We start from the raw sequence: 23,790 nt of genomic DNA, 5'->3' as shown, positions 1-23,790 counted from the left end.
AATGTTTGGACTGTAGGCTACTGTGTGCGGCACAGCTTGCCTTTTATATTGTACAACAGACCAATTAAATTAGGCAGAATACCTTTTTATATGTTTGTTTGACTGTGTTTCATTTTGATAATGAGCAGTTTGCGATATGAAGCAACGCTAGGTCTGATAGGCTATGTTGTGTGAGAGCGCGATGCGCTGGCGCCATCACTTGGATTTGTTCCACTGCTGGGAAATAACTTAATACTCTGTTATTTATAGTCAATTTGTGTACATTCAAAATGACTACAAAATATAATGCCATTGAAAAATAAATAAAACAACATGATGCGCTGCTTTAGCGCGTCTCGGTCTCTTTAGATCTTTCTGGCGCTCACCAAAAATGAACCAAAATACAGAGAATAGCCTTCTTGGCGCGCCTACTTTTGAAAGTCAACATTTATATTATTTGACGTTAAATGCATTATATATGCCAGAGTCACTTTGGAATAAATCACAGCGTGTTTCATAAAACGTGACTTAGCCTATACAGTCCGGAAAATATAGGCTATAGCAAATTCAGACCAACTGCTGGTCTACTCAGAGAAAAAGCCCTTTCTGGGCTCTTCTGTTGTACCGAGCCATTCGTTAGTCTAGTTGTTTGATGAGGAAATGAAATATAGCCTATAGTTGCAATACACAGTTTTTGTAAGCTCCGTGCTACAGCGGACTATTATTACTAGAATATTAGAAATCTAATACTCAAGCTGTTTTCTCATTTTTCTACTCTTAATATTAAATAAAAAAACGACTGAACGAAAGATACACGGATTCTCTTGAACCACCACCGCGTTTGCGGCAGAAAACTACTGCAGTGCAGCCAAAATGCTCTGTTCGACTTATCTGAGATCCTTTACTCTTCCCTGTGGATGACCTGTGACCTACTTTCTGTAAGATCTGAATTTTTGAACTTGAATTTTTGAGATAGAATTTTAGAAAACTGAATTTGAAGTTCCGAATTTCTTCATCTTGAAAACTTGAATCTGTATTTTTTTAAACTGAATATTTGCAGTATACGAATTCAGAACAAAAAAACTAGCTGTTTGAAAATACATGTCTATAAAATTCAGCCATAAAAACATTTCAGTTTGTTAAATTTCAAATGTTCAATATTCGTTTAAAAAAAATCAAATTCAGAACTATTTAAACTACCACCTAAAATTCAATTTTGTTAGATTTCACTTGCAAATAATTCAAATTTACACAATTCAAATTCAAATCGTTTTGTCATATTATAAGCTCCATAGTATGATGGCCTATAACTTTAACTAATACTATTTTAAAGGCCCACTGAAGTGCCTTGAAATGCAGCATACATGTGTTGATGTAATTTCCACTGAAACAGGAAGACAGAGTGGGACATATCAAACAGCTCCTCCCCTTTTTTAAAGTAGCCAGTAGCCTTGGTAAAGCAGCAGTTTCCTCCAAATCTTTAACTGTTTCTCCTCCTAATCTCGTCCATTTCGCTTTAAAATATAGCATTCTGTGCAGAATTCAAATGGATTCGATATGTTTTGTGTTCTGCGACTCACTCATACGATCCGCTCTTTGCTATTGTGTCTTTGGACCGGAGCAGACTGTGTGAGCGCGCTGCGGCGGTTAATTTGCCCCAATGGAAAGCATACCTACACTGTCTGAGCCCGTTCCCTATCCCCTATTTAGTGCATTATGTGCCATTCACCATGTAGAAAATAGTAAATGTGTTAACAAGTGACCAATTTTAGCTGCAGCTTCAGCTATTTATAATGTAGGGGGTGGTACACTTTAGATTCTAGAGAGCATTTGATTGGACAGAAAAGCAGATGAGAAGCTGAATGCTGAGTGATGTCATCAAAATCATTGATCCATATTGGCAGAAGTAAGAGACTTCAAGTTTTGAATTTTTATATTTTCTAAATGTGAATTTTGTCATTGTTTTGGAGCACACTAGCTTATAGATAACAGTAAGGCTATAACATATTCATACTAAAAGCCAAAAGATCTTCAATTTTGATTTCATGGGGACTTTAAAATCCCTATGGGAAAAATGAATGAAAAAAACAAACAAAAAAACCTGGATCCAGTGCTGCTGAAAAAGGGGCGGGCACTGTTGAGCACATCTTGGGATCATACAAAAAAGTATGTATGAGATCATACAAATTCATACAAATTAGCGAGCAATTTGCCAAAATGTAAATTAGATACAAACTGCCACAAGAGTGCTGACACGTCTCGAGATTGTTTTTCTTTTTTCCTGCCCCGCGTCTTAGTTTTTGTAATGCAGGAAAGCATTCCGCGTGAATGGCGATTTTATTATTGTTATTGCAAATTGTTTTATGAGAGTCTTGGTGGCTTGGATGCATTTGGTTTCTGTTTTCAAAATTAGAGCAGTAAATGTGACGACAAGGATGAAAAATTAGGCCACTCAATGATGAGCATTTAAGTCTGCATGACTTTAGCTTAAATCAATGGATTTTTACAGCCATGACAGTTCAACAGTGAAAAGTGCCAGGCAGTGCCTCAGGTCTTTACCCTAAAAATGAATGTCAAGCACACATAATATGTATTAAAGATGTCAAATATAACACATTGAACCACTTTTTTCTTTTGATGATTATAGGTGAGAGTTATGTGTGCGGCTCCACCGAAGCCTTTAAAAAACTTGACTACTCCAACAACATCAACAACCCCAACTGGTCTGTGAATGTGAGGGCTTTGGGTTCCAGCAAGTGCCCAACATCTCTAGCAAGCTCGAAATCAGGACCGCAGTCCAAAGAGGGCAAAGACTTCATCAGACCCAAACTGGTCACTGTCATCCGCAGTGGGGTGAAGCCACGGAAGGCAGTTCGCATCCTCCTCAACAAGAAGACGGCCCACTCCTTTGAGCAAGTTCTCACTGACATTACAGATGCTATAAAGCTCGATTCTGGCGTTGTCAAGAGGATCTACACCCTTGAGGGAAAACAGGTAGGATTGCTCATTTATTAATGGGAATCTTCATACTGGAAAATCTGTTTTGAGTTGATTCATTCATGTGATTTTACCTCAGACAACTAATAGTTTTGTTATGCAAGCTGACCTCTTGAACTGGCATGGAAAACTTGAAAGTGTACTGGGATTGCACATTGGGAGTCCGAGATAATTGACATGCTAGTGAAATAAAAATGTTAGAAATGATTCATTTATCAACAGCTGGGTTAATCTTCCTATGTGATTGTAATCATTTGACTCAAACATACATAGACCTAAAAGTGTTATGATGAATTGTTCTTCTCTGGTAAACCCTTAAGAAATATCCCAGAAATATGGGGGCTCAACATCCAAACAATGCGGCTCTTGTTATTTAATCTCTGAAATGAATTCATACCACAAGCCTTGAATTATGAATAATGAAGTCTCATTATTTCAAATGCTACAGCAGAAATCTCTGCCTAACCTGCAGCAAGATTTATGGCAGGTGGAGTTTAGTTTATGAATGGGAATCTGTGTCTTTGCCCACGCAGACTCAAAATGAGAGAACCGGTGTCTCAGAGCATACAGAAATAACTCATGCTCTCGTTTAAATTCCTCCCACCTTTTCGTGCCGTTTTGAAACAGCTGTGCCCTCCCCACGCATTGAGAATGACACACACATGTGCATAAAGTACTACTCTGATAAATACTATGATATATATACACAAAAACATCTGCTGTAAAAAAATATTTGATCATAATTTTGTAAATAACCCCCACAGACATACAGTGCTGTTCAAATGTTCACTTTTAATAATTTAATGCACTGTTTTGTAGCAAATTATATTATCATGATAACATTTTGAGTAATTTTTTTTTAAATGTATTTATATTTATATTTATTAAAATTTATTTTATATTTATATTTGGTTTGTCCCCTTTATCACTCAAGCTACATGAGCTTCAGTTTGAGAATGAGAATTGAGCATCATGTGCTTCATTGGAAGGAAATCTGACCTTTTGTTACAAAGGAGTCACATGACTAATGCCTCAAATTTGCTTATTTGATTAGTAGCCTAGAATCTTAATTTTTTCTTATACATTTGACATCATAATGTGTTTCATTAAAAATCGAAATCCTAAAACATTCTATTTATTTCCAGGTTTAAATTTAAAATGAAATCCCAGATTTTCCAGTGTGTGAATGGCACTGTACATGAACATCTCTGAACGCGTCTCTGCTCAGCCAGGTAAAATGTGCAAATAAAGAGATGCCATTTGGCTGAAATTCATTAAAATCTAATTAATCTGCACATGGATCTGTTACCTCTCTCCATTCATCTCTGTGCTGGCGGCTCTGCCAGTGTCTCAGATCTTCAGACTTCATCTTTTCTATTTGAAAACCCTCTAAATCACCTTGAATTTGGAAAACTGGAGCATAGACAGATTGGAATCGCAGATGCTTCATAGAATGTGCAGTCGTGCATACAACGATTTATTGGCTTTTTAGAGTAGCTGTATTGAGTAACAAATATGTATTTAAAAAATAAAATAAAATCCTTTCAGTTGTTACATGAAACATTATTCAAAAAAGACGTTCTCCCTCTGGTATAATCTGATAGCAGAGGTTATGCAGTAAGGCATCAAAGCCCTTGTCTCCATCCAGATAAAGTAAGAGCATTATGGCTAGCATTATTTTTAGAACAAGGATCGATTGGGCCTGAGGGAGCCGTCTATTGAACAAGCCTGGCCAGACACAGTTACAGCACACGATTTTGTCCTGATACAATTATGAACAGAAGCAACAGAAACCAGGAAGGAGAGACAAAGGGAGAAAGTAAAAGGAGATAGCAGAAGGATCTATGTGGGTTAGAGAAAAAAAGATGAACGCATAACAAGTGAAACAGGAGGTGGAGAAGTTCAGGTGTACAATCAACAAAGCAATAAAAGTAAAATTTCCTGTTTATTGTTCAGTTTGAATGCAGGATCCAGGTGTGGACGCAGATATGTCAACATTATTGTTGCTGTGCTTTGATGAATTACAAAAGTAAATCTGTGGATGATTAATGGAATTTCTAAAGCAATTTTTAGATAAGTTCAGTGTTGTTGAAGCATGAAGTAATTCATTATCTTCTACATAACAGGACTGTGCTGTTTTTTGTGTGTTGGTATTACATCATTGCAGCCTTTTTGCGCTTGGCTCATATTGTTTTTGCAAAGTTTGCCCCCCCCCCCCCCCCCCCCCCAAAAAAGAAGGATTTCTGACTTTTCTTCAGAAAATCCATGTACATTACATTTTATCTGCTAAGTGAGAGTTTGGTAATAGAGCTGAGTCAGGATATTATTCAACAAACCATACGTCTTAGCATTTTCAGCTGTGTTAATATATGTAAATAAACCTGCCTGTGCCATATGAAAGAAAAATATGGATTTCTGCTTTCAGTTTGTGAATTAAATCATGTTTTTCTCCTGCCCTGGTTCAGTATAATGTAAAATGTACTCCAAACAGAGATGCATATTTCAGAGAAAAGCAGAGAGAAATGCCTTGAGTTGATTGGAAAGCTAATTATAAATGCAAAGAATGGACTGCAATCTGATTACTCACATGGGAGGACGGTTATGGATGAACGTGATTGTAAAATTGTTAATGTGTTTCTTCAAGCTACAGATCCTGTTGGTTACTTGGTTGTCGTATGGCAAATGTGTGTTCCTTCTGTTCATGCGAGTCTGAATTCATATATCTGACAACAGGCCTTGACATCTTCAGTGATTTATTCATTATAACAGAACCAACATCTGCCTCGAGCTCTGATGTCTGTAGCACCTGTCGTGATTGTGAAAATAGACATCAGATGCTAGAATGCATGTGAGACGCATGTAGCCGTCTCTATGTGGAAACGAAATGTGAATGAATGGAAAAAGCTCATGATCAAGAGAGATCTGGGTTTTTGGGTCTTTGCGTGAGTCTCATGGCACCTTTCTGTTAACCTGTATAATGAGGCCAGAGACAGTAGATCAAGGTCTTATTCCATCTTCCTACATATGGTGAGACTTCTCTCTGGAGTTTTACTATAGGAAGTGAAGTATGGGTTGTGACAGGTTTTATGGTGTAAAACGCAGTGATGTTGTACCAGAATAGAGCAAAACATACTACGGCTCTGTATAAATGAGTGTGCTTATAGATGTGTGTGCTTGAATGCTGTGTGAGTTATCATCTAAGAGAGACCTCACGAAAAGCACTGAGGTTGGCATTTATAGGATGAAAATTGTCGGTGGCAAGCCATTTATAAACTATTTCTGGAGTGATTTCATGAAAAAAGATCTGTGGAATTATGTGGGTTATGTTGATTTGAAGATGATTAGTGTTAAATAGAGCTGGTAATACACTACCACTAAAAAAGTGTGGGGTCAGTACAGTTGTTTGACAGAAATCAATGCTTTTATTCAGCAAGGATGCATAAAATTGTTCTTCGAACAATCATGAAAAAATGCATCACGGTTTCCACAAAAATATTAAGCAGCAAAACTGTTTTCAACACTGATAAAAATTGGTGCCTTGAATGATTAGAATGATTTCTGAAGGATCATGTGACACAGAAGACTGGAGTAATGATGCTGAAAATGCAGCTTTGCCATCGCAGGAATAAAATACATTTAAAAAATGTTAAAACCGAAAACAGCTATTTTAAATTGCAATAATATTTCACAATATTACTATTTTTGCTATTATATATTTACGATTTATTTTTGCCTTGGTGAGCAAAAACCTTATAAAACCTTAAAAAATATCTTACCAACTGGAAACCTTTGAATGGAAGTGTACATTCTTATTGGCTGATAAAAGTGTCTTAATTATTGGTATGAAATATGTGTTTATTAGTGATCTCCATGTTATAATCGCTCTTGAAATATAAAACCCAACATTGTGCTACAGTTAAACCACCTTACTATTGTAACTTTTTAAAACTTTTTTGGGGGGATAGTTTAGCTTTTAAATGTCTATTTTTAGCCAGATTTGCATTTGCGACACCCTAATGAGTACCATAGAGAGATGGGGATCATTCCTTATAACTTGAGCTAGTAACCAACCTAGTTACCACCCAGAACACCCTAGCTACCACAAAGCAACATCCCACCAACTATCCACAACACATTAGTATCCCACGGTAGGACGAGTTTGACAAGCATCACTAGGTGCTTTGCATATAGATAGTTCCGAATTACATAAGTTTTCTGTGCCTCATCTGATTTGTCCCCTCAGATGGCCACTGACCTGGATCCTGGACCTGGATCCATTTCTGGTTCTACTGAGTGCAGGCTCAGAGTTTTGCTTGTGGTGCAATGCTTCTGGAGGACACTGCTGACAGACGGAGCAAAGAGGGCATGCAGCTGAAATTCACAATTAACGTGTCAGAACTAACCCGTTTACCATCGTCTGCAACCATGCACAGACTCAGACAAATGTCTTTGACTTTCTCACACATCTTCACTATGCGGTGTGCTAGTGCAGTGTTGTTTTGTCTTTCCTCACAAAGGACAGGACTTTGGACATGAGCTAATTTTATCCATGCTTTTTGTTCCCTTATGATATCTCCTTCCAAAGAAACTGATCAACCCCCCCCCCTTCAACAGTTTCTATGACGATGTGATCCAGTTGCTTAGTAACGGCCTGAGCCTTTGTGACGTCACTGTGGGCAGTAGTGTGTGTCGGAGTGTGTGGGGAGTTCAGTCTGAGGGAGAGGTAGACGGACGATAAGTGGTTTAGGCCGCGGACATTGCTCTCTTGTTGTTATCCATTAAGCCTATATTTACACACACACGCACACTTACACACACACTCACACACACACATAAATAACCAGGCAGACGTGTCCTGCATACTGCAACTGATTCGTAATGACCTGTGGCATATGCTTCAGGCCGAGGCAGAGACATAGCAGGCGTGTAATCGGCAATCACTCATGTGTTCGCTCTTCCTGGAGTTTGTCATACGGACATAACAGATTTTCCGCCCCATTGCATACGCACACCCTGCTTAATTAACCATGTCTTTCAGTCTCCATTGTCTGGAGGGCCATTTACTCCCTCTCAAGCTCTCCTCACCTCTCGTTCCCCTCCTCTCCAATGAAAGGGCCAGATATTCTGCCTTTGGCATATGGTCTCGCTGTCCCCAGTTTTTGCAGTCAGCAGAATTTCTTTGTTTCCTGGTGAGTTAAATCCATATTAAAATCCAAATCTGGATTAACAACCCAATCTAGGACTGAGGTTTAATCTGGGTTTCAGTTATGTTCTCATGTATTGTATTTAGTAAAAACTAAAGAGGCAAATTTCACCACTTTTGTACTGTACGTGGTGCTAAATGTGCTGCATTAGCGCTGTGCTGCATTAAAAAAACAAGTCATTGTCCTTTCTGTCATCATTTACTCACCCTCAAGTTGTTCCAAACCCGTATAAATTTCTTTCTTCTGCTGAACACAAAGGAAGATATTATGAAGAATGTGGGTAACCAAACAGTTGATGGACCCACTGACTTTCATAGTATAGAAAAATAAATAAAAATACTATGGAAGTCAAGGGTGCCCCACAACAGTTTGGTTTCAAACATTCTTTAAAATATCTTCTGTTGTGTTCAGCAGAACAAAGATATTTATGTGGGTTTGGACCAACTTAAGGCTGAGTAAATGATGACAGAATTTTCCTTCTTGGGCGAACTATCCCTTTAATGAACACATCTCTGCTCTGCATCTCATGTTTTAAACACGTTCTGTGAATAAGATGCTGCAAAAGACACAAAGGCGCAATGGTCAAACATGTCCGTCTATCACGTTTACATAGAAAGAATTTGCAAAAACACATTCTCTCCAAGTACGCCAGTCTGTTGCATTCTCTGTTAACTTTGAACTCACAATTGACTCGTAAGATTGAGAATTGTGCCATGCAGATTGCTTTCGACACAGATTTTGTGAGCATGTTTGTGTTGTTACCTGATTTGCATAATTCGTTTCATAAACTCGGTGCTACAACAACACAGACAGCATTTGAAAATAAACTGCAGTGAATTGCCCCCTCCTCCCCCCCACCACCAAAAGAAGTGCAGTTGTTGGTTTAGCTCATCCATCCTCATTTATTCTGAGTATGGTGTAGCGTGTCAAACAGCAGGTATCTGGAGATCTGATTTTAGTCAGTCTGCTGCTTTTGCTGAGTCACTCCAACCAGGTGTGTGTGTATACAAGTATGTGAACTTTTGTGTCAACAGCTTGTGTTGGGGCATGAAAGCACCGTGTGTGTGTGTGTGTGTTTGCTCAGCAAATGAGCTCTCAATGCAAATCATTTTAATGTGGGTCTGCTGCCAAAACCGCACACAATGGAAGCCAAACTTTTAGGGGCATTTATATCTGTCTTGTTAACTCGTGCGCCCCTACTGGCTTTATTTTTTTCATGTTCTATTTTTCATTACTCTTTTGTTTTTCTTCTAGACTAGTGTTGTGTATTGCATAAGTGTTCCTGCCTTAAATGCTCTTAGATGACTTTGAAAATTATCTCTTTGAGAAACGCTCATAATTAATTAATCATAATCATCATTATCACACCCTTATCTTTTAATGTGTTCTGTAATAATAACGTCCACACTGAACTTTCTAATGAGAGACTATCTGGTGAGACTATCATCAAAGAGAGAGCGAGCGAAACTGAGAGAACAGTCTGATCATCTGAAGCTGCTACTTTTCCTGTAGCCTTTTCTCGGAGGACATGATTTTTTTTATCGTTCGCCGCAGTTCTGTAATAATAAAACGAATCCTAATCTCCTCCCACTTCTGGCATAGAATCTGTCTTATGTAATTGAGATCTTATGTAACTGCTCTTGTAGTCTGCTTGGCATTTAGCAGGCCTGATTTAGGAGATAAAGATGGCAGCTAATTCATCTGAAGAAGCAGACAGTGACTTTATTAGGGCTGTTCCCATGACTCCTGGTGCTCTTAAAGGAACAGTGCACACAAATATGAGGCTTCTGTCACTGTTTACCCCTTATCATTTCAACCATACATGATTTTTCTTCCGTGAATTCCAGATATTGGGTAAAATGTTTAGGCTGCTCTTGCTTTAAAAATTACCCCCCTAAAAAGCATAATAAAAGCAGATGTCCAATAGTCATACAATAGTTTTGTGTGAGGAACAGACTAAAATTTACAAGACTGTTCAAAACTTTGATTTTTTTATGTTTTTGAAAGAAGTCTCATATGCTGACCAAGGCAGCTCCAGTCTTCAGTGTCACATGATCCTTCAGAAATCATTCTAATATGCTGATTTGTGCGTCATAATATTTTTGTAAATGTGAAAAATCTTCTGACACTTTTTTTTTTGGATCAAACATAGTGACATGCATCTTAAAGTGACATATTTTCAGTGTTATTGAGCTGTTAAAGGTGTGATTTCAGAAGTCTTCACAAGTCATACGAACATGTTTAAAGTGTAAGTTCATGAAATGAACATTTTGTCATTAATTACTCACCCTCATGTCATTCCAAACCAGTAAGACTTTTGTTCATCTTCGGAACACAAATGAAGATCCTCATTGGTTCTTGAAGAAGCTCAAACGTGCTGCGTAACACGAGAATGAACCTCATTGGTTCTCGCACGTCAAGCAAACATGCTTGAGTTTCCGTTTACCAAAACTGATGTGTGAGTTGATGAATGTTTATATGTGAATAAAAGCCTAAATTAAATCGGTGCATCATATAAACCGATCAAGTCTCTTCAGAAAATTTGGACTATACCGCTCAATTCATATGGATTAGTTTTCGATCTCTTTAGGAACTTTCGACACAGATTTTGTGAGCATGTTTGTGTTGTTACCTGATTTGCATAATTCGTTTCATAAACTCGGTGCTACAACAACACAGACAGCATTTGAAAATAAACTGCAGTGAATTGCCCTATATGCCACAATGCATCAAAGTGGTAGTTGCGTAGCTGTCAATCGAGGGACAGAAAGCTCTCTGATTTCATCAAAAAGATCTTCATTTGTATTCCAAAGATGAACGAAAGTCTTACGGGTTTGGAACGACATGAGAGTAATTGATTTTTGGGTGAACTATCCCTTTAATGGTGCTTTTGTGATGCCATTTTGTTCTTTTTGGAGCATGAGAGATCACATAAATAGTTTCATTATATAGAAAAACAAGAACGTGAACATCCTGCTTTACATCTCCTTTTGTGTTCCACAGAAGAAAGAAAGTCCTGGACCTAAAAGATGTACCCAACTATGTCATCAGGTTCAAATTTGACATTATCAAATGTCAGGGCGTCAAATTCATCTTGCGTTTCATCTCATCCGAATGCAAAACAAGCTAAAGACATCAGTTATTTTGAACACTGTGCGGAGGCTTGAGGAACACTCAGATGGAGGTGGGCATTACTTCAATCTGTTGTCTGATAAGCTTCTTCTGCTTAAGGACCAGCCTGTTTTGATGAGACATGAGCCTCCCACGATCATAATGCTGTCATACCGCCTCATTATGTTAGGCCTTCTTTTCTTCCCTCACTCCCTCTACGCACATTTACACACACAAACACCCACACAAACACGCACATATGTGTGTAGGATGGCTGTATATGAGCTTGCGGTGTGATGTTCTACATTTCTACCCCTACAGACTCCCTGCTGCTTTACACACGCACGCATGTGCAGGTCTGTGGGCGTCCACATGGGCTGAGGATGAGTGTGAAAGCATGAGCTGGCATCTCGTTGGATCCTTCATGCGGGTCACATTACTTCACCTATGTCATGGCAACAGATTCCACTCTGGCCTCTTGACCGGGACAACTAATCTGGGTCCCATCACCTGATACTAACGGGATTAACCACCAGTCTGGTACTTGCACTTTAACCCTGAATGAGTACTTTGAGAAAGTATAAGGGAGGAGACGCTTTTGCCCTTGTTTTTGTTTGTGTTTATTGCTGCACTTTTGAGGCACTTGTTATTTCTCTCCACATTTGACTGCAAACATAGCTTGTTTCTGTCTCTTGCCAGCAAACACATGGTATAACATCTTGTGGGTCTATTCGCTTTGTCGATGGAAAAAATGTCTCTGTTGCAGTGCTAGACGCTCAGCACCAAGGACAGCGCCGCTCAGGATAATGAGGTTACCCGAGGGCTGTCTGTGAAATGCCGCAGTGTTTAGAGTTGAAGTGTGTTTTTTTATGTTGAATATTTTCAACTTTCTCGGTTTAATATGCAGATACTACTATCAGTAATCTGTTTGTAGGTTCCCTGAAAAGTAAAAACACTGGCTCTGGTCGGCCTGACATAGCAACCCTGGCTTAACCAATGGCATGAGTTTGGGGCGGGGCTTTCTGTTTGTCCAACCAATGAATTTGGTGCTGCTCTCACAAACATTTACATATTTTAGTCTCTCACTAACATTCATGTATTCGAAGACAGTTTAAATAAATAGTTTTAAAGGTCAACATGGCATAAAAATGAATACACATTATTGTTCTTTTTTGTGGACCAGTGATATTTTAGTATTATTGATTTACTGTTATAGTATTCATTAATATTTTGAATTAGCTTTTAATATTTTCAATTTTAGTTTAAGTTTTATTAATTATGTTTTTTTTATTAAATATTTTTATTTATTTTTCATTTTATTTTATTTCAGTTTTAGTTTTTAGTCATTTTAGTGCTTCAACTTGTTTTTATTTCAGCTATCTGCCAAGGCAACATTTCACATTTTTGTTGTTGTTGTTGTTGTTGTTGTTTTTTCTATTATTTATGTATTTTATTATTTCAGCTTTAATTCAATTAACAAAAACTTGTTTAATGGCATTGTTTTAAATAAAAAAACCTTCCACATTTTTTTTACATTTTGACAGTACACTCAAAATTAGATAAATAATATCTTTCTTAATAATCCAGTGATCACTCTGAGAATAATGCAAACCACACTATGTTTAAATGAAACCTGACTAAGAACAACTAAAACACAGGGCTATAAATACAGGGTTAAAACAAAGGAAACCAAGACACAGGTGAAAATAATACATAACAAACAAGGACATAACCAGTAACCAAAGAAACCGAAAATAAATAAAGTAGGGAAACAGGAACTAAAGGAAGCAAGACAGATTATCAACATAAGAGTCCTTAGAACAAAACATACTGACATACTGTAGGCCTACATTTAAGATTTATGTATATGAATTGCATATACAATTTCCATCCATTTTGATTACAAATCTTTAACACATTGTTTATTGAACATAAACTAATAAACTTCATGTGATGCATACATAAATGAAACGGGAAGAAACAGGTAAGATATCTGTAATGGTAGTAATAAACTGAATGTGTTTTAAATACACAATAATCATATTCATGGTGATTCTAAATAATTTAATAAATGTATTTTGAAAATATGATTATTTAAATCAAATCAAATAGATGCAAACAGTTCAAACTGTTTACTGCCGTGGGCTAATATCATGAGACGTCCAGATTTTGCAGAGTTAGGGGTCAACATATTTTGTTGATCCTGGAACACCATTCCTATCCCAAAATGTAATCCTAACCATATCCCTCAAACCTAACCCTGCCCATAAATTATGCCTAAAATCAGAGGGAAATGATAGGTGAATAACACTGATATAGAAGCACCTAAGCCTGCATGGTTGTAAGCCTAAACTTGACATAAACTGTAAACTTGTCCCTCAAATCTGATTGGTTGATTGAAATGTTGATCCAGGATCAACAAAGATGTTAATAGAACATGTTGCATTTAGTAAAATCAGGTTCTGCCATATATCATGCCATGTTAAAGAAAAATTATCTGGTTGGTGATCAGCTTTCCCAATTTCTCATACCAAAATAATGTAATATTTTTACATCGCCTTAATTTTGGATTCTTTTTGGATCTTTTTTTTGTCCTTCATATTGTCCTCCTTTTTGATGACGCCTGTACTTGTGCAGATATAACCCAGACTGGCCTCACTTTCTGTTCAGTTCCTCAAGTAGTTCCAAACATTTTGTACAGAATTCTGCTCCTCTGAAACTTTCCTGAGAGTGATTAAAAATAGCATATCACAGTTTTTTCTTCTTGCTGAATTAGCAGAGCTGAGGGTGAGAACAAGATGGAGCATCTGTACTGCAGCAAAACACAGCCTTGAAGAGACAAATTTAGTTTAATTTATTCAGTGGGGTCCGAAAGTCAGTCATTTTTTTAATTTATTTTTCTTCTTCTTCAAACTAGAAGTTTAAACTATCTTACTCATCTTAAGTTGACATTTATTATTTTACGTTACAGAGTATCTTTGTTTTAAACTGTGTTCAATTTATATGTCAAAATATTATAATTTTATAATTATAATATTATAATTGAATTTAAATATAATTGATATAATTGATCATTTGAAACATGTACTGCTCATGCTAATAAGGGTGCTGTATGACACATTTCCGACCTAGTTTTGTGCGTGAAAGAGTAATGGTAAATGTACGTTTGAGTGTTTTATTACTGACATTGAAGTTTTGAATCAATAAATAAGATAATCACGTTTGCCAGAGAATTTTTTATCAGATTAACATGCAAAAATATGGCCAGTTTCATTGCTGTTCTTGTTTTCTTAGTGTATGTAAACAGCGACACCTAGTAGTCTCATAAATCATTGCACTATTTAATTCAGGTAAATACTCTATTCTAGTAATGAATCTAACCCGCACATATTCACTGTAAGTGTAAATAATAGAGAACATTAAATGTTTTGAATAAACCTTATTCAGAGCAGCGCCATGACAGGAAAGCGAGGCTGTGAGAGAAAGACTTGCCGTGTTTCTCAATGGCATACGCTTTAAAAAGCTGTATAAAGCTCCAGCATCACTTATAATTTTCTACATCTCATATTGTCTGGAGTTTTTTGTCTACTGACATTTCTTGGAAATATATTTTTGCTGAGTTTCGTAAGCAGAACAATCCAAAAACACTTTAAATAACAGTACAACATACTGAAGAGATGCATGGCTATCCCTCACAGCCTCGCTTTCATTCCCGTAAAAAATCAAAGATGGCGCTGCTGTGAATAAGGTCTGTTGCTCTACATCAGCACAACAGAAGACAAATCCATCATGCGCTACCCCACATTTTCCTCTAGATGGCGCAATTGAAGCATTGCAAAACGGGAACTAACTATCCAGTTACCTTTCGGGGGAGACTGTGCCCATCTAAACTGCAAAACAAACCATTTTAATTGAATAATTTATGCTTTCTTTCAGGGAAAATAATTAAGAATTAAAAATTTTGAAGTTTATTGCATGCTCAATGGAAAATTAAACAAAAAATATTTAATTTAACGTCCTTGCCAAACTTTTAACATCTCCATCAAAGCTGCTATTCAGAAATAATCCATGTTATAAGCATTTAATCTTTGGATATCTCTGCCGTTTATTGTGCCAGCTTGATCACTTTGTCTGTTCCACTTAGAGAAACAGAGAACTTCTGATCACAGTCGTTGCGTAAGCGAACTTGTTTTTACATTTCTTTGCGACATCAAAGCTACTTTTTCGCTCTGGGAGACAGCTATCTCCGTCAGCCTGTGTTTGACGCTTTGCTGCTTCCATCTCTCTTACTTTCTCACTCTCTCTCACCGCTTTTCGCACATCACCTTCATCCCAGAGGTCTTTCCGATCCGTGGCGTGCCCTGATGTGGAACCGCTTGGTGAAAAACATCAGAAAAATTCTGATCCTTAAGGCCGGAGCTCCTGCTGTTTTGGACATATAGTTCTCAGAACAGTCCCTTTTATCCTCCTCTTCTTTTTCTTGTATCTTAGTAGCCTACACCACATGTTGTAAACTGTGCCATGCCATTTAACTAATGTTGTTTGCGCCTGAAAATGCCATAAATTGATCTGCATTAATCTGTGACATTTAACTCTAGGTATTGAACTTTGCTGCATAATTCATCTGTTTGTGCTGGATGATACCTCAAATTGTGCAGCTTGTTGAGGAGAAGTGTGCTATTACATTTGCAAGCAATCAGACTTACAATTTGTTTTCTGAGTGCTTAGCATGCTGCTATAGGCAACTGTGTTCTCAATGGATTAAAGGGTTAGTTCACCAAAAAACATTTCTTTAATTACACTCTCATGTTGTTTCAAACCCTTAAGACTTTCGTTCATCTTCGGAACACAAATGAAGATCTTTTTGATGAAATCTGAGAACTTTCTGTCCCTCTATTGACAGCTACGCAACTACCACTTTGACACTTCAAAAAGTTCATAAAGTTCATAAAGAGATCGTAAAAATAATCCATATGAATTTTCGGAAGAAACTTGATCGCTATATGATGAACAGATTTAATTTAGGCTTTTATTCACATATAAATATTGATAAGTGAACATTAAAAGTTCTGCGTAAAACAAGAATGAACCTCATTGGTTCTCATAAATCAAGCAAACATGCTTGAGCTTCCGTTTACCAAAACTAATGTGTGAGTTGATGAATGTTTATATGTGAATAACAGCCTACATTAAATGTGTATCATATAAAGTGATCGTGTCTCTTCAGAAAATTTAGACTAAAGCTCTCAGTGCATATGGATTCGTTTTACAATCTCTTTATTAACTTTATGCAGCGTAAAAGCGGTAGTTACGTAGCTGTCAATAAAGGGACAGAAAGCTCTCAGATTTCATCAAAAATATTTTCATTTATGTTTCAAAGATGAACGAAAGTCTTACGGGCTTGGAACGACATGAGGGCGAGTAATTAATGACAGAATTGTCATTTTTGGGTGAACTATGCTCTTAAACAAATCATTACACTTTTGTAGCTTGTTGAGAAGAATTTTGCTACAACAACTTAGCAACTGCCTGAGCTAAAGCACTCAGAATACCTTTGCAACTGCCCAGCAACATGATTAAACCAGTGGCAAGGCCAGACATTTTAAATTGAGTGGATCTTGGAGAAACAGGGGGGACCAATGCCTAAATTAAGATTAGTAAAATGTGATTTATTGTCAGCCAACAGCGTTAAAGGTTTCTATTTACAACATGTTTTTGCATCAAGGAGACAGGGATAGCTGCAGGTCGGAGAAATTGGCGTGCCGAAAGGTTTCTCATTGGTGAAAGGAGCTTCTTGTTGACAACTGCGTTGGCCAATCAGTGTTAACCATACCTAATTTCTTTAGACTGGAAGAAGATGGCAATAAGACGTGGTGTGATGCTGTATATCATAGATCTGTATATTACAATTAGGGCTGTCGATTTTACGCATTAATTTGGTAAGATTAATTATGGGGAAAATAACGCGTTAAAAGTATTAGTACATTTAACGCACCCAACCCCGGCTCAGACCTGTACATCATCTTACATTGCACACAGTTGCTTAGTGACGAACAAGATGCAGGGCAATGACTGACTTTGTGATGAAGTCTATTAAAATGCAGTTATATGCCCCTAAAATTCAAGATATTGGGGGAAAAAATGCCCCTGAATGTTTTTTTGTCTTATATTTGCATAATATAGCAATATAACAGGAGCAAGAAAGCTGTGTTTACCCGAGTATCTGAACGATTGCAAATGTGGAATTGATTTTATACAACAATTCAATAAACAAGAAGTTAATTTTGTGCTACATTTCAGACACAATATTGTTAATATTGTCTTTGCTCAATTGCGCCAATAAAAACAGTTACAACAAAGCCACTGTAGAACTGTTGTACATCTCCGAGCAACACACAGCACAGCAGTATTTCGTTACTGAATGAATCCCGTGTTTTTTAACGAATCGAGTGAGCCAATGATTCATAATGACAGTCTCATTGGCCTCATTCCTAAATAAATCAGCCATTTGAATTAAAGGAATAGTTCACTTAAAATTTTTAATTCTGTCATCATTTACTCACCCTCAAGTTGTTTCAACCCTGTATGAATTTTTTCTTCTGCTGCACACAAAGGAAGATATTTTGAAAAATGTCGGTAACCAAACAGTTGATATGACCCCATTGACTTCCATAGTAGAAAAAAAAAAAATACTATGGCATGCTTATTTCATCCAATAGATCGAAAGATCTGAAAAAGTCCATACATTTACCCAATACCCACCCATAGATCCTTCCCTCGAAGAAATCAGGACAGAAGTGGTTGAAAGTGGACAAAAGAGACGGATTAAAACACCAGGTGTCTCCCTCGTCTGCTTGTGATCCGATCGACCAACACGCATCTTAATACCAGGGGTAAACAGGGCCTAGAGAACACCTTATAAACTACCTAGCAACATGTTAAAAATGCTCAAAACTACTTGCCAACTGCATAGAAACATGCTTTAACCACTGAGAACAACTCTATTGTCACATTTTCTTCAAAAAATTCAAAAATTGTGTTCTCATATTCACATTTCACAAGGTATCATTTATTTTCACTTTAATCATTTTATAATAACTGGAATGACATAGCAAATAAAAATCTCAATATCTGTTTCCAATCCCCTCGGAATCAAATCAAATCAATAAACTAAAATCAAGTTTCTCTAAAAGTGTTTATACCCTCTTCCTTCAATTCAAACGATGTCCATCTGGCTAATGAAAAATCATCCGTTCCCTCCATTCATGCTTTAGGGGGCTAGAAATCATACTTTGTCATAAAACAGAAATAATGTCATGGTTCTTCTCTGAAAAGGGCCTGTGTATTCCCCATGTGTGTTTTGTGCTGTGCTCAAGGCTGATTATATATGCATTTGTTTACTTTTTGTCCCCTTGATTCATTGTCTGAAATGATCAATCTTTAAAAAGGTTTTCACTGCAGCCGTCCCCATAGACGGCCAAAGGGCTGATGGGAAATGAGGCTTGGCTTGTAGATCTAACTTCTTCTTGATTAGGGGCAATCAACAGTAACAGGACTGGTGGTTACTCATCTTAAAAAGACATTAGAGATGTGCTCAGCAAAGCCTTCTGGGTGGTGATCACGACCAAACCATCTCATTCATTTTTGAAGGAGGAAGGCTGAATCTGTGATTTGGGCTCTTTGATCATTAGGGTTTCTGTCCTTAAGCCTTTGTTTAATAGACATTCAGATGCTGTAATGGATCTAATGCTGCTAATGACTTTCTCTCTCTCCAATCGCAGGTCATGTGCCTTCAAGATTTTTTCGGGGAGGAGGACATCTACATCGCATGCGGCCCGGAGAAGTTCCGTTACCAGGATGACTTCCTGTTGGATGAGAGCGGTAAAGAGCTCTTCAGTAGTTTCCTTTGTGTCCATTTCAACAAAAGAACACTACATATCATGATCTCATCAGCATAAGGTCTGTGTGGATGGTATCTTCCACCTACACAGAAACTTTCTCTTTGTCCCATCTTGAATGAAGAACATCCTGTTACCATTTAGTTCATAACCAACTTATGAATGAGTCCATTAAAAATTCATCACACAAATGTGGAATATAAAAGAAAGGCATATTCCCCCTTAACGCCTACACCAACCACTTCTGGGTTTTTGCCGTCTCCACTTAGATAGATAGATAGATAGATAGACCTCTCTCCTCTCCTCTCCTCTCCTCTCCTCTCCTCTCCTCTCCTCTCCTCTCCTCTCCTCTCCTCTCCTCTCCTCTCCTCTCCTCTCCTCTCCTCTCCTCTCCTCTCCTCTCCTCTCCTCTCCTCTCCTCTCCTCTATGTTTTCCTGTTGTGTTGTCATCAGGAAATGAGAAATCTGTATGTGGCTCTGTGTTGTAGAGAGACAAAGGCTGTTGCCGGTTTGACTCTTCTGTGCTGATGTGAGCTCAGTAAAGAGCAGGCGCCCCAGTTTTCTGAAGTGTATTCGGAAGAGCTCTCTCTATTATTGTTGGATGCTTTGCCCGATAATCTCCTCATTGGATGTAAAAACCTATCTATCTATCTATCTATCTATCTATCTATCTATCTATCTATCTATCTATCTATCTATCTATCTATCTATCTATCTATCTATCTATCTATCTATCTATCTATCTATCTATCTATCTATCTATCTATCTATCTATCTATCTATCTATCTATCTATCTATCTATGATTTTGGCTTACAACGATTATTCAAATATGAAGATCAAGATAAATGATTATTGTGCCGCATTACTTTCGCCCCTCCTTAAAAACTCTGCATATCAGTAGAATCATGTAATGTGACTTTCGTAAAATGGGACATTTCTGATATTAACTCACCGGTCTGCGCCTAAATGGTCAAATACATGCAAAGTATGTCAAAATACCCGGGCTTGCTGAGTATTCACGTAAACCCAGTCGGTTATGTCTTAAGCAAACGTTAACAGTTACAGGAGAAAATAGAATGTGTATCAATATTGGATCTGTGCATTCGTCTTAAAGTGACAGCAGCCTAATATAGGCCTACCATACAGTATGTGTCCTTTATGTTAATCAAATAACGAAAGACAATCTATCTATCCATCTGTGTGTCTGTCTATCTCTCCATCAAAGTATCCATCTATTTGCCATCTGTCTATATTTCTGTCTGTCCATGTCTCCGTCTTTCTGTCTTTTTTATGCCCATCCACCCATCTATCTATATATCTGACCGATTAATTTATAATTCTATTGAGTTATTACCAGTGGCTATTACCGAATTAGAGCTGCACTGTGCAGAACAAATGTAATGAAGAATATCAGATGATTTATCATGGTGAATTAGAGCGAGTGCAGCCAATCATGAGTATAGATTTAATTATGAAGGCACTAGTAGAGGGACACGTGCCGTTCTAATGAGTTTTGATCAGAGCGAGAGAAACATATGAAGCATGCCGATGGCGAGATGGACGGAGCCAAAATGGCAGTCTTTGACGACAAAGATTTCCCTGAAGAACACATATTTAATATAATATGAGCAGAATGGTACCCCATAACAGCAGTTTGTCAGTGATATCCCATGTTAATTTTTATTTGATCCATAATACTCTAAGGTATTGTCGATAAAGACGATTATGTAAGGCTGTGATTAACAATTGTGAAAAAGCATCTTTTTACTGTATATAAGGAGATGATTTGTTAGTACTGGAGAGATAAGGGCTGAAACTTGCTCTCTAAATATAACTCCATGGAGACAAAGAGTGGAGTGACATCCTGCCCTTCAATAAATCCTGCCTTAATAGACTGTGGCATTTACTGTCATACCTGGTGTCACAGTTATATTGCTCTCTGAATTTATTATGTACACAGAGTTATTGCAGCAAAAGCAAAAAATGGGACAGATAAACACGGAGCATGCGAGAAGCTAAGCAGCACTTCGTCTGCAGAGAATATAATGTAATCCCCAGTCTCTGATCTGTATTTAGGGTTAAGGCACTGCCATCTTTTTGATCACACTTGCATAAATGTGCTTGAACAAGCAGACTGTTTTTGAAGGAGGATTAATTTAGTGCTTCAGTTTAAGGATTATCTTCGGGAAGAGTTTGAGTTTTAGAGGACTTTTAAAGAGGATTTGAGATGGCAATCAAACTAGAGAGTCATTTGGTGGTGTGATATTAAAAACTATTGAAATAATGAAAATTAAGCAATCAGCTAGTTGACAGCATCATTTACTTACCCCCATGTCATTCCAGAACTTTCTTTCGGGACATTAGGGTCTAAACAACATTGGTCTCGCTTGACATTTTTCAAAATATCTTCCTTTTTTTCTGATAGATAGCAGAAGGGCAACATACCAAATAATAAAACTTTCTGAAATGCACATTCATTTTTCAGCTACCAAATAGTAGTACTTTCATTAGATTTTCAGACTTTTGGACTTCACTATGTAATGCGATTTTTGTTGTGTGACAGAGTGCCGAGTAATGAAATCAACGTCCTATGGGAAGATGGGGTCTTTAAACAGAAGTTCTCCCAGAAGCTTTGCCCTTTCCAGACGCAGCAAGTCTCCTTCTGGATCAGGTAATGATCATATGTGCATGCAGGTTTATGCAACAGCAAATGCTTCTCTGAATAGTTTCTTGTGCACATGTGAACTCCCTTCTCAAACATTCTCTCTTTGTCGATTGAACATTTGTTAAAAGAAGATAATTAACTTCTCACATCAGATAAAAACAAACTAATAGGAAGTCATGCACGTGTGACAGCTCTCCATGCAATAAAGCACCCCTCTGTGTGTGCACCCCTGGAGCGGAGTGTGTTTGGCTTCGAGGTGGAATTGCATTCAGATATAGCTGTCTGATTCAGAAGGGCACATCCCGGTAGAGAGGAGTCAAAGACGAGATATGAGATATTGAGGCACGGGGCGGGAAGTAGATGGGGTGATGAGAGAGAGAGAGAGAGAGAGAGAGAGAGAGAGAGAGAGAGAGAGGAGATGGAGGGGGGTAGTGTGACTCAGTCTTGCAGATCCACATCAACTGTTGTGCAATGAATACTGTTGTGTGTGTGATCTGAATTATAGGCACTATGCGGTTTGCTTTTGTTCCAGTTTGCACTGGTGATTACCATATTCAAATGCCATGTTACAATACATGCATGCTACTCCATATTCCGAAAAGCTAATAGTATTAAAGGTGTTAAAGGGTACTTTGGATTGAATGCAAAGTCTAAATTGTACTGCAAACCAGACTGTGCATCAACTACTTGCTTATTTATTCGATTTTAGGTATAAAGGTATAAATTAGTGTTTTTATAAAAAAAAAAATGCAGCTGTTTATGGATAAAACAAAAAAACACATGCACTTCCTATTGATGCTTTACTGTGTATCTGTGCCCTAGTTTTCTAACAAAGACCGCCTTTGCGTCTTCACCTCTATAAGATGTGTGGCAGAGACGTCTAGAAGCTGCTGGTTGATATTTTTGTCCTGTAGCCGTTATATGATTGGTTTAAATCGTACCAGTTGAATCTCTATGAGTAGAGGTTTGGCTTAGAGTTCTATCCGGTTGTCATGGAGACGCCGGCTAAGGGAGCTGTGCCTTAGAGACAATAGAAGTGCCCATATATGGGCGTCCCTTCCTGTTTGGCAGGCTTAGTGGAAGCAGGCTCAGAGAGTGTGGCTCATCACTTCTAGTCAGGCGGCTGTTTCTCAGCAGACACTCGTAGACATGATCCATAAAAGCATGGAATCGGTTTCACTTCGAGTGATTGGTGTGCCAGTCATACATTTTCACAATACAGCCCGTTAATCCTTTAAGAAACCCTGGGGTGAGGGAGAATGTGCCAGGTTTGCAAAGGTTTCATTACTGGTCTGGTTTAAGAATGAATTTACTGCGGTCTGCAAAGTTTGATGATAGTTTTGAAATAAAGTTCTAAGAAATTAAAAAGTTGTAGACATTATGCTGGGTATGTTGATTCTTTAGCTGCCTGGGTTTTCAATCAGAAGGTCAATGGAGAGCATAGGCTGTAATATAGAAAAATGGAATTTTCTTAAATTCTAATGCCATTTCTAACTATTGTCTAATGTTATTAACCCTATAAAGCCTACTGTATTATATTTGAGATTTTTAAGGGCTCTGAATTGTCTCCATGATCAAAACCTGTTGTACACTATCTTCTACATGACGTCTGATAGTTTATACTTTTTTAGCAAGTAAACGGCCTTTCAGTGATTCTATAAATATCCACATTCATGTCGTGTCTTTTTGCTGTGAAGTTTTTCATAATGTAAAAGCAAGAATAACTTTTATACTGTTAGTAATCATGTCAAGATGAAAATTTACTGGACTGAAGCAACTTATAGGTTTATTTAAATATCCATAGGCTTTTGTTTATCTATTTTGTTTATCTATTTTATCAGTTTGAGCTCCATATTCCAAATACTCCCAAATGTTTTGATTTTGCCTCAAGTTTCAATGAAGACCTGACGGCTGACGCACGTACGGATCCAAAT

General features: G+C 37.6%; 2 protein-coding genes across 3 annotated transcripts in view; both read left to right on the top strand.

Moving 5' to 3' along the window:
- Window positions 1-23,790, top strand: part of ccdc169 (coiled-coil domain containing 169) — a 239,433-nt gene that overhangs the window by 9,485 nt on the left and 206,158 nt on the right. The gene's annotated exons all lie outside the window — the stretch shown is intronic.
- Window positions 1-23,790, top strand: part of dclk1a (doublecortin-like kinase 1a) — a 53,978-nt gene that overhangs the window by 2,279 nt on the left and 27,909 nt on the right. The window contains exons 3-5 of one of the 2 annotated variants that reach the window (XM_082156963.1): window positions 2,627-2,973; window positions 19,073-19,172; window positions 21,755-21,862. In XM_082156963.1, coding sequence (XP_082013089.1) covers window positions 2,627-2,973; window positions 19,073-19,172; window positions 21,755-21,862 — 555 coding nt within the window. Of the gene's footprint in view, window positions 1-2,626; window positions 2,974-11,668; window positions 11,832-19,072; window positions 19,173-21,754; window positions 21,863-23,790 lie in introns of those variants that run through there. The other variant, XM_082156964.1, reaches the window with a different exon arrangement.

Source organism: Leuciscus leuciscus (assembly GCF_965113295.1).
Source record: "Leuciscus leuciscus genome assembly, chromosome: 24".
Lineage (NCBI taxonomy): Eukaryota > Metazoa > Chordata > Actinopteri > Cypriniformes > Leuciscidae > Leuciscus > Leuciscus leuciscus.
Note: the sequence above shows the minus strand (reverse complement) of the source record. Positions and strands in the feature narration are given on the sequence as shown.